Source organism: Haematobia irritans, chromosome 3 (assembly GCF_050003625.1).
Source record: "Haematobia irritans isolate KBUSLIRL chromosome 3, ASM5000362v1, whole genome shotgun sequence".
Lineage (NCBI taxonomy): Eukaryota > Metazoa > Arthropoda > Insecta > Diptera > Muscidae > Haematobia > Haematobia irritans.
The window spans coordinates 230,937,069-230,952,793 of NC_134399.1; the positions used below are offsets into that span (position 1 = coordinate 230,937,069).

General features: G+C 33.1%; 4 protein-coding genes across 7 annotated transcripts; 2 read left to right on the forward strand and 2 right to left on the reverse strand.

Annotated features, from left to right (window-relative positions):
* The first annotated feature begins 1,218 nt into the window (after nucleotides 1–1,218).
* Nucleotides 1,219–5,166, forward strand: Tmf (TATA element modulatory factor). Its single transcript, XM_075298441.1, has 6 exons — nucleotides 1,219–1,259; nucleotides 1,327–1,763; nucleotides 2,310–3,915; nucleotides 4,218–4,488; nucleotides 4,557–4,778; nucleotides 4,829–5,166. Exons 2-6 carry the CDS (start codon nucleotides 1,376–1,378, stop codon nucleotides 5,018–5,020), a joined length of 2,679 nt encoding a protein of 892 aa, XP_075154556.1. The 5' UTR covers nucleotides 1,219–1,259; nucleotides 1,327–1,375; the 3' UTR covers nucleotides 5,021–5,166.
* LOC142228120 (putative Golgi apparatus membrane protein-like protein CG5021) lies at nucleotides 5,167–7,106 on the reverse strand. Of its 2 annotated transcripts, none has more exons than XM_075298443.1 (4): nucleotides 6,957–7,106; nucleotides 6,736–6,818; nucleotides 5,608–5,842; nucleotides 5,167–5,557 (listed from the first exon to the last, which is right to left on the reverse strand). In XM_075298443.1, the coding sequence occupies exons 1-4, from the start codon at nucleotides 6,969–6,971 to the stop codon at nucleotides 5,249–5,251; spliced, it is 642 nt and encodes a 213-aa protein (XP_075154558.1). In that variant the 5' UTR covers nucleotides 6,972–7,106; the 3' UTR covers nucleotides 5,167–5,248. The 2 variants fall into 2 exon arrangements, with proteins under 2 accessions (XP_075154558.1, XP_075154557.1); XM_075298442.1 differs by having other exon boundaries at nucleotides 6,948–7,100.
* A 3,038-nt stretch (nucleotides 7,107–10,144) lies between these two features.
* LOC142228122 (protein FAM32A) lies at nucleotides 10,145–11,290 on the forward strand. Of its 2 annotated transcripts, XR_012720072.1 has the most exons (3): nucleotides 10,145–10,512; nucleotides 10,578–10,832; nucleotides 11,025–11,290. XR_012720072.1 is itself a non-coding variant. In XM_075298447.1 (2 exons), the coding sequence occupies exons 1-2, from the start codon at nucleotides 10,312–10,314 to the stop codon at nucleotides 10,698–10,700; spliced, it is 324 nt and encodes a 107-aa protein (XP_075154562.1). In that variant the 5' UTR covers nucleotides 10,145–10,311; the 3' UTR covers nucleotides 10,701–11,290. The 2 variants fall into 2 exon arrangements, 1 of the variants encoding a protein (XP_075154562.1); XM_075298447.1 differs by having other exon boundaries at nucleotides 10,578–11,290.
* Nucleotides 11,291–11,748: 458 nt separating this feature from the next.
* Cht11 (chitinase-3-like protein) lies at nucleotides 11,749–14,881 on the reverse strand. 2 transcript variants are annotated; one of them, XM_075298445.1, is made up of 4 exons: nucleotides 14,599–14,881; nucleotides 13,711–14,543; nucleotides 13,494–13,641; nucleotides 11,749–13,428 (listed from the first exon to the last, which is right to left on the reverse strand). In XM_075298445.1, exons 1-4 carry the CDS (start codon nucleotides 14,637–14,639, stop codon nucleotides 13,083–13,085), a joined length of 1,368 nt encoding a protein of 455 aa, XP_075154560.1. In that variant the 5' UTR covers nucleotides 14,640–14,881; the 3' UTR covers nucleotides 11,749–13,082. The 2 variants fall into 2 exon arrangements, with proteins under 2 accessions (XP_075154560.1, XP_075154559.1); XM_075298444.1 differs by having other exon boundaries at nucleotides 13,696–14,543; nucleotides 14,599–14,875.
* Between the last annotated feature and the right edge of the window lie 844 nt (nucleotides 14,882–15,725).

Below are 15,725 nucleotides of genomic sequence, written 5' to 3' on the forward strand. Positions count from 1 at the left end.
TTAGTTTAATTTTAAAAGGAATAAATTACCTTTTAATTGTATAATAACACATCAAATAATAATATGAAAATGTCAATTGAAATTGTTACAAGTATTGCAAATATGACATCGTATGGAGAAGCAAATTTCAAATACGTGATGTAGTTATGGCCTCTAAAAACCATATCCACCGATCCCAGGTTAGTCATATGTTTGCAACACCCAGAAGGGGACGAGATAGACACATGGCGCTGAGTCCTTTTGTCCACCTTTTTGAAATCAATCACTAATTCAATCGACATCAAATTGGGCATAGGTATGTGTTGATTTTGGAAGAAATCGGTTCAGTTTTAGATATAGATCCCATATATATCTTTCGCTCAATATCTACTAATACGGCCCCAGAAGCCAGAATTTCAGCCAGATTTGCTTTGAATTTTGCAGAAGGAGTGCAATTTATAGTTTCGTAAAGTATGCCGAATTGAAATCATTTCAGATAAATATGTTTTTCGATTTCAAATATGACCAAAATATCCGCATTTTTCTTGTAAAATCGAAGACGTATAAAACTGACTTAAATTTTCCTATACTTCTAATACATATATATCGGTCGATAAATCTTATATACACTTTCGTGAAGTTGCCTAAAAATTGCTTCAGGTTTAAATGTTTGACATTTTTTTCACTAACATTGTGTTGCACCCCAGTGCATTAGTCTACTAAAATTTTAAGTATGTAGATTTTGTAGGAGCCTAATAAATTGTGTCCAGATCGAGTCAGATTTAGATGTATGTACTTGGGACACATTTTCCGGATTTGATATGGTATCGAAAATGTAGATCTACAAAGCGGTGCAGGATATAATATAGTCGGCCCCGCCAGAATTTCCTTACTTGTTTTTTTGTCTACTACATATACCACGTATTGAATAACTTACAAATTAGAAGATGATGTTAGGAAGTTGATACATTGCCATCGGTAAGTATTACCACAACCCAAGTAGTACGATTGTGAATGACAGTCTTTTGTAGAAGTTGCTACGCAATCCATGATGGAGGGTACATAAGATTCGGCCTGGCCGAAATTACGGCCGTATATATTTGTTTACTGATTATATTTTCAGTTTCAATCAATTTTTTAATTGGATTGTATTGAAGATATTGAGTACTCATATAAATGTAACGAGTACTCTAAAAATTAGTCAGTAACGAGTACTTGTAATCAAATACTCGTTACTTTGCCAACACTATCTCCAAGGTGGAACTGTCATCTAATGATACGTAAATATAGATGTTTTTTGCGAAAAAGAGTTAAAAGCAATGATATTCTGCAATGTTTACTCCATAGAATTCACACGTTTGTACCATTGTTATGTCTATGGACTGTAGCCTAGATAATGAGTTGGTTCGATACGAAAAACTTTGCCAATTTGGCCACCAAAGCTCTTAAGGAAGCGCAAAAAAAAATTGATAAAGTTCTCGATATACAAGAAGACGAAGATGCCATTGAAGAAGATGGGACAGCGAAATGTAGCGGTATCAAAAGTTCGAGCCCCTCCAAGTTAGGAATCGGGACATCTCCGGTTGATCCCCCGCTGGAGGATATGGTTTCAAATAATGTAGAGATATCACAGACTTCGGCAACCAAGAAAATGTTGGAAGAAGTAGCTCCTCAAGAGACGTCCGATCTCGTGGAAACTGAAGCTGCTCCATCATCTGAAAGTATTGTCATTATAGATGCGAGTATTAGCAAAGCAAGCGAATTGGAAGATAAATCACCAGGCGGTAAGGATACGTATTTTAATCACATATAGCATACATAGACTATGTTTTATGACCTCTTCCAATATTAAATGACTTATTTCGAAGATGACTCATAACCAAAGGCGATTAAAAGCTCCCTAATATTTTGAAAATATTTCACTAACAATTTCTACATTTCCCAAACGAATTATTTTTTATAAAATTATTTCAAAATTGCATTTTATTGAAGAACGTAGTGTATGTTAGGTCCGTAAATTTGCCACCATATCCAAGCGATGATAGTTTTGTGCCACTAAATGACATACTTTTTAAATTTGTGTGCTACAATTTTTCCATTTTCAGTTAATTCCCTTAGTACTGTAATATTTTTTTCTCTATTATCGATATGGTTTAGTCTGCCCAACTATCAATCATTGGTTATGAATGAAACGACTATTAGGTTTAACGTGTATTTCATTATAAAAAAACTGAATATTTTCTTTATGAAATTACAAATTCTAAAAAAAAAAATCTAAAAAAACTGTAAGACTGCAGTAGGTAATATTACAGCACTTTAATATCTTTCAGATGAAACACTAAAGAGCTCAATTGAAGAAGTTGATAAAAATACAGTGCAATCTTGCGATGATATCCCATATGAACTTCAAACTATTGATTCGGACTCTACACAAAGTTTTGAGGATGTACAATTACAATCGAAATTTGGTGCTGACACTAATAGCGACAAATGCATCACAATACGACAAAATTGTGAAAACTTTACAAATACTTCCAATGATGAGATGGAAACAGCTACGTCGTCTGATATCGAAATAATTTCAAATCCGAATGGTGATGGGTCGAGTACAGCTAGTAATACAACAAGAACCAGTCCGTCGAAAATTGAAAAAACATCAACTGAATCAAAAAACAAAACCGTGGTTTCCAAAGTTGGACATTGCCGAGAACCGTCAGAGATTTCAATCCTCTCCATAGATTCTCCCTCAGAGGATGAGGTGGAGAAATTACTAAAGCGTATATCTGACCTCAACAGCATTATTGAGGCAAGAGAATTGCGTTTGCTTCAGTCAGAGCAAACTAATTCGGAATTGCAAGAACGAAATAATGAATTGTTATCCTTAGTTGGAATGCAGCCGTCAGAAGAATACACAAAACGATTGTCAGCCTTGGAAAAGAAATTTCAAAATTGCATAAGGGAACGGGATAGTTTAAGATCCGAAGTGAAGGAATTGCAAACGAAGATTCCAAAAAGTGATATAACGAATGCTTTGGCTGAAAGTCAAAGTATGGTAGCGGAACTACGACAAGAAGGAGAAAAACTTTCTAAGGAAATTTTGCAACAGTCAAATATTATAAAAAAGTTACGGTCTAAAGATAAAACCCTGGAGACCCAATTGAAATCTGTCAAAGAAGAATTGACATCAGCGAGCGATGAAGTGGAACGCTTAAAGAAAACACTTTCAGCAAAAGAAGAAGTCGAGCGAACACAGATTGAAGCTGTCCACAAAATGTCTTCCGAGAATCAAAAATTGGACAAAGAAAATAGTGCACTTCGAAGCAAACTAGATGACGTCCAACAGAAACTAAATACATTGCAAAACAGTTTTCACGCAGTAAAAGGTGAACTGCAACAACGATCCAAACAGGAATCGGATATTTCTATTTCAAGGACAACTCTTCAAACAGCTGAAAGAGAAAAGCAAAAGTTGTTGGCAGAAAAGGAGGAACTTGAAAGACAAATAAAAGATTTTGCAGACAAGTTGCGATCTACAGAAATATCTGCAATGAAAAGAGAAAAGCAATTAAGGGATGAAAACCGCAATATTATGGACAGATTGGAAGCTGCTGAATTTAGAGCCGAAACTTCCACCCAGGAAATAAGCCAATCAACCATTCCATTAATGCGACATTTAGAATCTCTACAACAAACTTTAAATCAACGAACCACTAAGTGGAATAAAGATGAAAAGTGTCTTTTGGAGAAAATAGATGATTACGAAGGAAGACTGCAAAGTTTACAACACGTTGAAGAGAAATATAAGCGCAAAATTGCTTCCCTGAAAGAACGTTGTCAAGAAACGGAAGATAAGTTAGCACAAGCTATAATGCGGGAAGAAAATGCCAAAATTGCATTGCAATTGGAGTTGAATCAAAAGCAAACTGAGTACAACAGGTAATGGCATAGCAGAAATAACTAAACGATTTCTATCAACATACACAAAAATTTTTCTGGTTCAATCACGCAATTAATTTTTTAATTGAAATGCCTTCAATCACAGAAATGATAGCATCAATTATTTAAATTAATTAAATTTAATTGATCCAATTAAAAAATTAATTGATACTATTAATTTTTGTGATTGATTTTTGTTTCAATTAAACAATTTGTGGAATCAATTAAATTTTTAATTGAATATTTTTTAAAACTCAATTAAGACTTTAATTGGAAAAATTCGTGTAATTTTTTCTGTGCAGGAAAATTGCTGAAGTTTCTCAGGAATTGGAACAATGCAAATCAAAAATCAAGCTATTAGAAGATACGCAAATGCAACAATATATGGACGATACTGAGAGCAAGGTCTCAGTTGAACGCTTGCAAAGAGAACAAGAACAATGTTCGAACTCATTGGACGAATTTAATCATCAGTCCGTACCAGATGTCAACAGAAACTCTCCAATCAGTACTACAGGTTATTCTCTAGAAGATGGCATGTGTGGTGGAAGTATTGATTGGCAACAACAAGAGGTTTGCTTTGTTTATAGCAATGAATACAAACGTAATTCTAAAATTAAACTTCTATAACTATTATATAGGATGACTTAGATTGTTTAAATAACGGTCGTTCAATACCAGGACAAAGCCTAGGATTTCATTATGTGGGAAACAATACAGCCAACAATTTCGAGTATTTGCAATCAATGGTGAAGCAGCGAGAAGGAGAGCTGGCGCAAGCACAATGGGAACTTTCTCGTGTCCAGGCCGAGAAGGGAGTTCTGCAAGAAGAGCTGTCACAGCTATCCCTTGAAATCGAACAGGTACCTTTAATGAAAAAAAATGGTCGGTTATTTATTATATTCTGATCTAGGTAAAGGAGAAGTTACTCTCATACGAATTAATGGAACAGAATTTTAATGAACTTCAAATTCGTTACGATGCTCTATTACAAATGTATGGAGAAAAAGTAGAGCGCTGTGAGGAACTGCAATTAGATCTGAAAGAATGTAAAGAAGCATATAAAATTCAAATACAAGAACTTCTGACAAAATCGAAAACATGATGCAATTTTGTATATTTACCTAATAATGTGTTAAAATGTGATGTAGATGTTTTTTCTTTCCTTTTTTGTAAAGTTATTTTCCATAAAAATGTATATACCATAAGAATGTTATATATTTTAGTCAAATAAAATAATACACACAATAATTAGTATTGGATATTTTTCTATATTAGACGCATAGTCCTTGGAGAAAAGTTTTATATTTGATTTGTATTATTTTATAATTTATTATATTACTCCTGTTGGTCGAGCTGTTGTCGGTTGTGCTGTTGGTTTTGTCATCATGTCCATTGCATTTCTGAAGATTTGTGTCTTGACAAAATCTGTTGCAGCAGAATTCAAATCTTTGCTTGCACCAAAATTACACTTTACGTAACCATACAAGTTTGCCCCATTTAAGGCTAGGGCTATCATCACGAGTAATAACCACTTAAATTTCATACCAAATAGGGCTACAATGAAGAAAAGACTCCAGAATACTGGGCACAGTATTAACCCCAACCAGAAAATACGTGCTTCATTGTTGTTAACTCTGCCCTAGAAATTGAACACATTAAAAAGAATAATAATGGTAACACCGAGCGTACCTTTTTAGACTCGTATACCCAGTGGGAGACCCCTTCGTCATCAACATAGTTCCACCAACGCAATCCCACAAGCAATCTACCAGTAATATTTTTTACAGTCCAAAAATCAGCGGACAAGAATAATACTACAAACACAAAACTGCTGATGAAGGAATCACTAAACCAACCGCAGAACATATATATAACTATGGCGGCTCCTCTGAAGAATAGGTGAAAGAATGTTACGTACGGATGTCTGAAAAAGTACAATTTAATTGCATTAGTCGTCCAATCATTAACTAGATAATGTTTTGTATTAAAAAGCCCATTACTCTAACACACATCAATTTTTTAAAATCAAATATTTAAAAATTTGATTTTTCAAAATTCAACATATTCTCTTTCTATGACTTTTTATCCCGACTTTAACGATTTCTAAAATTGATTTTTTATGTTCACCAAAATTTACCAAGATATTTTTGATGTTGGCCAAAATGGGAATATGAGGCCCATTTTGATAGTGTTGTTCGTACTATCAAAAAATAGGCACACAGTGTTTTTGAAATCAACCATCAGAGAATTATTTGCCAAGGTTTTATAAAAATATAATGTTAAGAGTTCTGGTAGAGAAAACGAGAATAAATAAAATCGAGTGAAATTTTCGATTGCCACTGGGAGATGTGATTACCAGGCATGTATAAACATTAAAAACTTTTTCGGAATATTTTTACACCTACTAATTTTAGATATTTTGGGACTGGTTGTTTCTGCTCGGCTATTAGGTCCATTGTGTGGTGAGTAAATAATGTAACGTGGAAATATATTTCATCCGTATTTTAAATACGTGGAATCCTTATATTTATAATTTAACGGTATGAATGGATCCTTTAATTTTAGATATTTTGGGAACGGTTACTTCTGCTCGGCTATTAGGTCCATTGTGTGGTGAGTAAATAATGTAACGTGGAAATATATTTAATCTGTATTTTAAATACGTGGAATCCTTAGCTTTATAATTTAACGGTATGAGTGGATCCTTTTAATAAAATTCCTATATTTAATAAATATTTTCAATACTACATACATATGTGCAATCCAATCGTTGTGAAAGAACTAAACATTAAATAGTAAGCAAAGATATTTACGTACGCATATTTTTTAACAGACGAATTCGGATCTTGCATTTCATCCTCTTCGCCGAAAGGAATAGTGTCGTCGTCTAATAGCGGTACCTGAAACGTGGAATAAAAGTTACATTATTACCTACATTGTGTTTACAACAAATAACCAGGACAAAACATTACAAACGAAATTTTCTATAGGCATACACACGTAAAGGAAACTAATTGAAAACTTCTTACATTTCTTACCGTGGCCGAGCTCATGATTAACTCAGTTAGTGTTTAACACAATTAAATACGGTATACGCAATTTATATCGGTCTCGTAGATGGAAATCACTTATTAATGCAATGGGAATGAACACACAGCTGTTCATTTTGAGATAGCGATAACAAATGGTTGCCAGATTTCACGACTAATCGACAATTGATCATAAAGCCCAGTAGGCACCATTAATGAAATGTTTGCTACCGCGAATCGTGAATATTATGCGCTTTACAGACTATCAGTTATTCCGGACGACAGTGCTCGTGTCGAACATATCCCATATATATTGTGCACATTATAAGTTAAGTCCGAAGGCATAATCGATACTGCTGCATGTTTATGGGATCGATACCACATTTACCGATTATTTAGTCATCGCCGACAAGTCGTATCGATCCGACACACTGTAAAGGCCGACACCACTTAATTCTTCGCTATATTATTTGCTTTGAAAAAAGTTGAAGCACACGTAATTATATGAGCCTGCACACAACAAAAGTAAGCTTGGCACCGAAGCTTCAAAAAAAGTTTAAAATATTTTAACTTTTTGGGCTTTGGTAGGCTTTTTTGTTTGTGACGTTAAAAACATTTGTTGCTTCCAGGTTTGTAATTGAAAATATAAATCTGTTTATGTGTTGAAAAAATAAAGCCGCTTTATAGCAAAGAAAAAAGCTAATGCACTTTACAGACTATCAGTTATTCCGGACGACAGTGCTCGTGTCGAACATATCCCATATATTGTGCACATTATAAGTTAAGTCCGATACTGCTACATGTTTATGGGATCAATAACACATTTACCGCTTATTTAGTCATCGCCGACATGTCGTATCGATCCGACACACTGTGAGATTCTTTACAAACACCGACATTCCGTCCGGAATAAGGCCGGTACTCTGTTCGGTTTTCGCGTTGAAACTCCATACAAAACCAAAAAATGCGAAAAATTTGCGAAATTTTTTCCATTTGTGATACTTTGTTTTTTCGTGTTGAAAAACTGACGTTTATAGCACGGCGCCATTTGCAATGTGAATTAAGAAATTATTTATTTATTAAAAACTATTTGTGCGGGTTTATAAATCAAACACGGGCCATATTTTTGTTCCGAAACTATACAAAGGATCAAAGGAATAGCAGATCAATTGCCCAAGGAAAAATAAAATGTTATTTTGTAAAAACAAGCAACAACCACCAACTTATCCCAATATCGCTCCCTGTAAAATAGCGCTCCAAGCTACCTAAAAAAACGCCGCTTTCTATGTGCGAAATAATGGTTTCTATAAAAATTTTTCGCAAGAATGAACATAGTACCGGCCTATAACTGATAATCTGTAAAGCGCATAAAGCATACGCCTGCTTGTTTTCATTGTGTTTCGGCCTTAAGGCCGGTACTATGTTCATTCTTGCGAAAAATTTTTATGGAAACCATTATTTCGCACATAGAAAGCGGCGTTTTTTTAGGTAGCTTGGAGCGCTATTTGACAGGGAGCGATATTGGATTAAGTTGGTGGTTGTTGCTTGTTTTTACAAAATAACATTTTATTTTTCCTTAGGCAATTGATCTGCTACTCCTTTGATCCTTTGTATAGTTTTGGAACAAAAATATGGTCCGTGTTTGATTTATAAACCCGCACAAATAGTTTTTAAAAAAATTAATTATTTCTTAATTCACATTGCAAATGGCGCCGTGCTATAAACGTCAGTTTTTCAACACGAAAAAACAAAGTATCACAAATGGAAAAAATTTCGCAAATTTTTCGCATTTTTTGGTTTTGTATGGAGTTTCAACGCGAAAACCGAACAGAGTACCGGCCTTTACGATTCTTTATAAACACCGACATTCCGTTCGAAATAACTGATTGTGTGTAAATATAACCATAGCGATAGGCGGTAGGCGAAACATTTTTGCCGCAACGGCAAATACAATAAGCTCTACGGCGAATAATTCCCTTTTTCACGTTTCCTAGCGTTTTTGTTGTCAATACAGCACGCTTTGACAATATTAAAAAATGAAGTTGAATAAAAACATACAATGGCTTGTTATTTGTTGAGTTGTTTCAAGAAAAAATAATCTACACGTCTCCAGGCAACAGCAATTCCTAGTGGTGAGTTAAAAAATTGATAAGCGATGGCAACACTATACCAGTTTTCGCCAAGGAGTTAGAATAAGTTTTAATTTAGCGACACGCCACAGGTGTTCGCCTACCGCCTATCGCTATGGTTATATTTACACACATAGTCTGCAAAGCGCATTACTCAGAATGTGCAATAGAAACTTTTACTAATTATGATAAAATTCTAGTACAGTATAAAAAATAACCACATATAGGCATTGGAAAACACGGGACTTTTTCTTTAGTTTCAAAATATTTAATTTTTAAATAAAAATGTTACTCAATTTATAACAATATTTTAGAAAAATAGAGTTTTTATACAAAAATTACGATTTTTTTTGTTTTTGCAGAAAATGATTTGCATGGTATTGTTATTTGTATACAAAACTGATTTTTTTATATACTTTTTTATTGAAATGCTTGGTTGTGCACATTAATTTTCTATTTTGTATATGAAATAAATACTTTTGTTTTGTATTTACCCAAAAAAAAATTTTTATATTATTTATACTGCCGATTTTTAAAATGCAAGTGCCGATTGTGACGATTTTTCTTGAAATTTATTGGCAGCCCTGGGTGAAAGCCAAATATAGATTGTTTTGTGAGAGCTGTCATAGACCTTTTAATACCATAGACCTTATAATACATAGATGATCCACTATTCTCTTAAAAAAATGTGTCTGTTCCAAAAATTAATTTTCTGACATTTCGTTTTGATTTTTTCGTAAAGAAACGCGCATTTGCTTTTGTGTTGTTCGTAAAGAGCAATGCTGCTCAAAATTAAATTTCGTACTTTCGCGGTTTTCATCACAATTTTTTGTTCAAATATGAACTTTTAATATATTAATTTATTTATAAATCCTCTGGTGCATCATAAACGGTCTAATTTTGTGTAAAATTGGCAAACTACAAAAAGGAAAACGAAAGAGATTGTAAGCGTGCTCTTATTTTTCTCGTTTATTCTTAATCTTCGGAACTGTCAGACATAGTTTGACTCCCATGGCTCATCTATGTATTATAAGGTCTATGTCTTAATCTTCGGAACTGTCAAACATAGTTTGGCACCCATGGCTCATCTATGTATTATAAGTTCTAACATCTATTGTCTATGTACACAACGCAATGAATACAAGAGTAAATTGGATCCATTTAATTCCAGCCACGAAATAGTCCCATTGACCTAGTTCGCACCGGAAATTTTGAACCCTTTGAACACTGCTACAATGTCCGATGAATATGCTTGTGTTTCAAAAAGTAAATTAAAGCTAAAAAATGATTCTGGAATTAAAAAGAAAAAGAAGAAAAGCAAGGACAAAGATCGGGAAGTTGCCCAACAAACCCTATCAGAAGAGAGGGTACCAAAACCATCTGAGCGTTCTTTGACGAAGGCCGAAGCAGCCTTCAAGCAACAACAGGAAAAGATGGTAGAAGCAGTATACCTTGTAACCTAACTGATTTTTTGTTAATACATTTATTTCATGGATTACAGCGTAACAAACGTATACTGGAAAAGGCATCAACAACTCACAAAGAGAGAGTGGAGAAGTTTAATGAACATCTCGATACATTGACGGAACACTTTGATATTCCCAAAGTCTCATGGACAAAGTGAATAACTTTTATGATTATTTTATAAATATCGAAGCAAAAAAAAAATAAGTCTTATGTTGATATATTTGGAAGCACGTATGTCAGACCTAACAAAAACCAAATCTGTTTTTCATCGAAAATGCGCACTAAAAAGGTAAATATTACTACATCCAATCCAAAAGCTATATAATGAGTGTTGAACTTGTCTCATATTGTTGCAAAATCAAAACATAATTTATATATTTTTGGATGAGTGCTGGTTTCCACGTATACCCAACCACTACCTTAAAAAACAATCGCCAAAAACAAATATTAAAAAAATTATACTTGATCTTTATATGAACAGAATATCGGAATGTGACAACATTACCTTTGTCTAGATGTAGGACCCCACACTGTAGGCTATATGCACGAGGAGGATACTTTATAAATGATATGAAATCAGAAAATTTAGATTAAATGTAGTTAGTATTACTATCAACATTCAAGTCAATGCTATATTTGTTTGAACCACCCAAATAAGTCGACGTTTGGTAATCTTAGAGTGTGTGTATTCTAGGATTCATATGTATTGATGTTTAAAATAAAGTCCACTTTTCGATTTAAATAAAATTTGAAAATCTGCTTTTCGATTTTCCGACCGAGCTGTGGTTAAACTGCATAATTCACCATATGTCTGTGTGGAACAAATCTACTTTAGCAAAAGTTGTTAAAAACATACAATTTTTTTTTAGTGAAACTGTAAAGTATAAAATTTGTCGGAAGAGCCTAGTTTTCGATATGCCGACATCTGAAAATCGATATTTTCCCTTATCTGTTTGTTATTTCGGACAGCAATTTTTCATATATAGCGTTTTTGGTAAAACTAGTACATTTTAAAGAGAAAATATTAAGTAAAATTTTTTTTTGTGTTTAGAATCGAAAAGTCTACACGCTGACCAAAAATTGATCCAATCAGACCACTTGTACTAAAGTAGATTTAAGCCGCCTGTGAATCTCTTTTTAAAATAAATGATAACGTCTACTGATATTCTCAGATTTACCATAAAAATATTTGCATTATATTCACCTTTTAATTTTGGCCAACAACAAGAGTCGGTTAGCCGATTTTATTTATTTATTTAATCAACCAGCGCTCTTCTGGACAACATGTTTATAGAATTCAATCAATAGAGCTCTAGTATTCCAAATAAAAACTTAACCTTATAATTAAAACGAAACTAAAAAAAAAAAAACTTAAAATTAAAATCCTAACGCACAACCCTTTATACATAGTAAACAAGAAATTAAAACATTGAGTTTGAAATTGTCGGTGAGATGGTAAATATTTGCATTATAGAGTAGATAAATAATTTAACAAATTCTTTTTAAATGTAAAATGAGTAATAGAGAAATTTTCAAAAATATCTAAAGTAGAATTTTAAGATTCTAAAAAGTCGCTTCGACTTTTGTATATCTACCCCATTGTTTGACCAAGAAGTTTGAGTCTCATCAATATATTTATTTATCTGTAACTCTTAAAATATTAATAAATTTTTTCTCTATTATATTGGAATCTAGGACATTATTTAAAATAAATAAGCTGATGGCTATAGTAGCCGATGTTTTAACTTTACTGCGTACTTATATATTACTTCATAATTGGTATTACTTTTACGTGATTAAACAAAAATTTAATACATACACAAATTTTTCTTCGACCTATTCAAGATATATTTAGGAAGGTAGTTTCAAGCTCTCAGGTGATTACAATTTTTTCATTTGAGCAGAACTTTGTCGGTGTTTGCTTAATGGCATAGGCGTAGCTAAAGTGGGTTTATGGGTTTGTCATCTTCCCCTACCAAATACCATCCAGTATTTCTGCAAACAGTGATTATATATCATTGATTTAAATATTCTGGTTTCTTCCCATCTATAAGACTTTTTTTCTTCTCTTTTTGAGGTATCTTCACAATGAGCACACATTGTAGCTGTTACCCCCTACGAAAATGTTGCTAGCTACGCCAATGTTTAATTGACAATTGTGACAAATAAAAATAAAAATTTTAAATAAAATTATTTTATACCAAAAATGTTTTCAATTGCTTTAAATTTATGACAGAAAAGTATCGAAATAAATTGTCCTCATAATTGATGATAAGAATTACTTCAATTATTCTTGCGAATCATAACACATTTCGAAGCCTACATCGATACATTTCCAGATCTCTATTTTAAATTTCCAACAATATGTTCAACAAGTGGACAATTTAATTCAATTTGACTGACAATCAAAGTTTCAATATGGCGACTGACATTTTTGTTTTTGTAATACTAAAACTACCTTACTAAATCTGCCTTGGACCTATTGAAAAAATAAAATCAATACATTTGTTAGTTTTATAGAAGAGTGCAAAATAATACATTATTTTTGAAGTACATTATATATTGTTCGCAATAAAGGAAATTTCCCTTTGTTACAAAAACCACAAAAGTCATCTGTATTTAATGAAAATATCATTACACCACCCAATCCCATGGCTTGGACATAATTAGCTTTACATGTCATACTTAGTTCATTTTCGAATGATATCCATTCCGATCCACTGCTAACATATGGTGAACATGTGACATTGTCATATTTTAAGGAACTTAAAATGTTGTTTTGAAGAAACCAGCACGTTTCTCCTGCGGCTACAAAGCCTTGTACACCCGTATCTCCTACGTCCAGAGCAGGAGCACCTATTTTAGTATTGAAAGGATTGACCAATCTGTGTCAAAAAAAAAAAAAACATAGTAAACAGTGAAACAAAATAAAGAAACAATAAACTCATACCTAAATGAATGCCCGTAAGTTGGCAATCCCACCGCTATTTTGTTTGGAGAGAGTCCATTTTCTATCCACCAGGTTACGGAATAGTTTATGTTCAGTGTGGCCAATATAGACTGTTCATTTTTTCTTGCATAAAGTGGCGCATTTATGCCTTTAAATACAAAATTATAATATACCTACCGTGATATGAATTGACAAATCATACCTGTGAATGGTGTACCTTTTGTAAAGAAATGGTAGTCGTATGTCATTAAATTTACATAGTCTGCGTACTTATTTATTTCGGTGACATCGTATGCAAACAACGCTATCCCCTCCGGGGCTGCTACAGCCAAGGACAACAAATAGGGCTTATTTTCTCTTCTATATTCCTGGCGAATTTCATAGAGCAGCTGGGAGAAATGCATCCGCTCATGATTGTAAGCGCTCGGGAACTCCCAATCTAAGTCACACCCATCTAATTTATGTGTGTTCAGAATAGATTTTAACGAATTAATAAAAAGTTTACGGTTCTTATGATTTTTAACCATTTCTGAGAAACCATCACTAGCAGTAATGCCACCTCCAATCCATAACAATATTTTAAGAGAGGGATTCTTTTCCTTCAGGAGGGGCACATCATGATCAAGTATTTTTGTGATATTTTCGGTTAGTGCTATGGTATTATTAAAAACATATGACATTCCTACATTAATGTGCGTACATAGGGACACATCGGCTTCCGTTAAATTTAGATTAACGTAGACTTCATTAGAATCTGGAGTTGAATAGTAACAAATAATCAATTTCCTTGTTTTATTGTCCTTAGCGGAATGTTTGTTGTATATTTGTAAATTGGAATCTTTCTGTTTTAAACGAATGGGCGATTTCGTATTTTGAATGTGGAATGCTTCACTGTATGAAATAGCTCTATTGACAAAAAATGGGTTTACATGATGGATCGGTAAGCATTTTGGAAAACCATGACTACTTTGCTCCAACGAGATGACTAGATATACCACTCCGCAAAAAATAATAAATAACACAGACAAAAGTATTTGCCAACTATATGGGCTGTAATAGATAAGTAAAACGTTAAAAAATTACAAGTAAATTATAGTTTTGCTACCTTTTGTTTTTAGTCTCTTCTATCAACACGTACGAAGCCATTCATATTTTATTATCACGAACAGGTAGGTGCAATAGGGTTTTGTTTTATGTGTGTGGTTTTTTATTCATTTCAATTTTTCGAACTGTTATCATAAAATAAATTCCATATATACATTTCCAATCTACAAGCTGCAGCAGAGGAGTTTCCTTAAATTGCGAAAAGAACATGAAAGTCATTCACATTAAGTACTTGAAATGGACAATGAACAAACTCTTTTTGTCTTTAGAGGTTTATAACAACCAAGTGTTGACAGCTGATTACTAAAATTGCACTAGTATGTCAAATTGGCGTAAGCTGAGATGCCAGATTTTTTGTTTTCTCGTACCTTGTTAGTACTACAAAAAAAAACATTTTCTATTCTCTCTCTGAATGTCAAAAACAAGTGAAATATTATCAAACAAGTGGTTAATCCAATAGCAATTAAAAAGAGTTTTTTATTTATATCATTCAATACCTAGAAATGTAATTCTTGTTCTACATTAATATTGTAATTCCCCTTCTAACATTTCTTGAAACTGACGGCGTCGAAAACAATCGTATACGACGTTCAAAACTCGTCGGAAAAGCGCCGTCACTATTGAGAAGTTGTACCACGCCAATTGTACTCCAATATACCTTTCACAATTTTAAGCGTAATTATGTTTTCAGCACTTCATTTCCGTTTTTATTTAAATAAATTATAATAAGATAGTTGCGCAAAATATAAAATGGCTTTTGCAACAATAGTGATGGCAAAATGCTTTCATGTACATTTTGTACTTTCCCTGCCAACATTTTTTGAATTTGACGGCGCTTCTGAGAATCCCCACCACGTCGAAAACAATCATATTCGATATCCAAAACTCGTCGGAAAAGCGGCGTCGCGTACCATGCCAAGTTACTACAAAAAAATATCGCATGAGTGCAAATATTAGGTGCCTTTTTTAATAAATTTAGAACGACGCCAATAAGAGCCCCTTCAAACTATCAGAAAAAGTGAATTTCAAGGTAGTTGTAAAAGAATCATTGTGGTCAAGTACAAACAATTGTTTAGATATTTATTTGATTAAACATTTATAAATTCTTATAAATATAACATTTATACG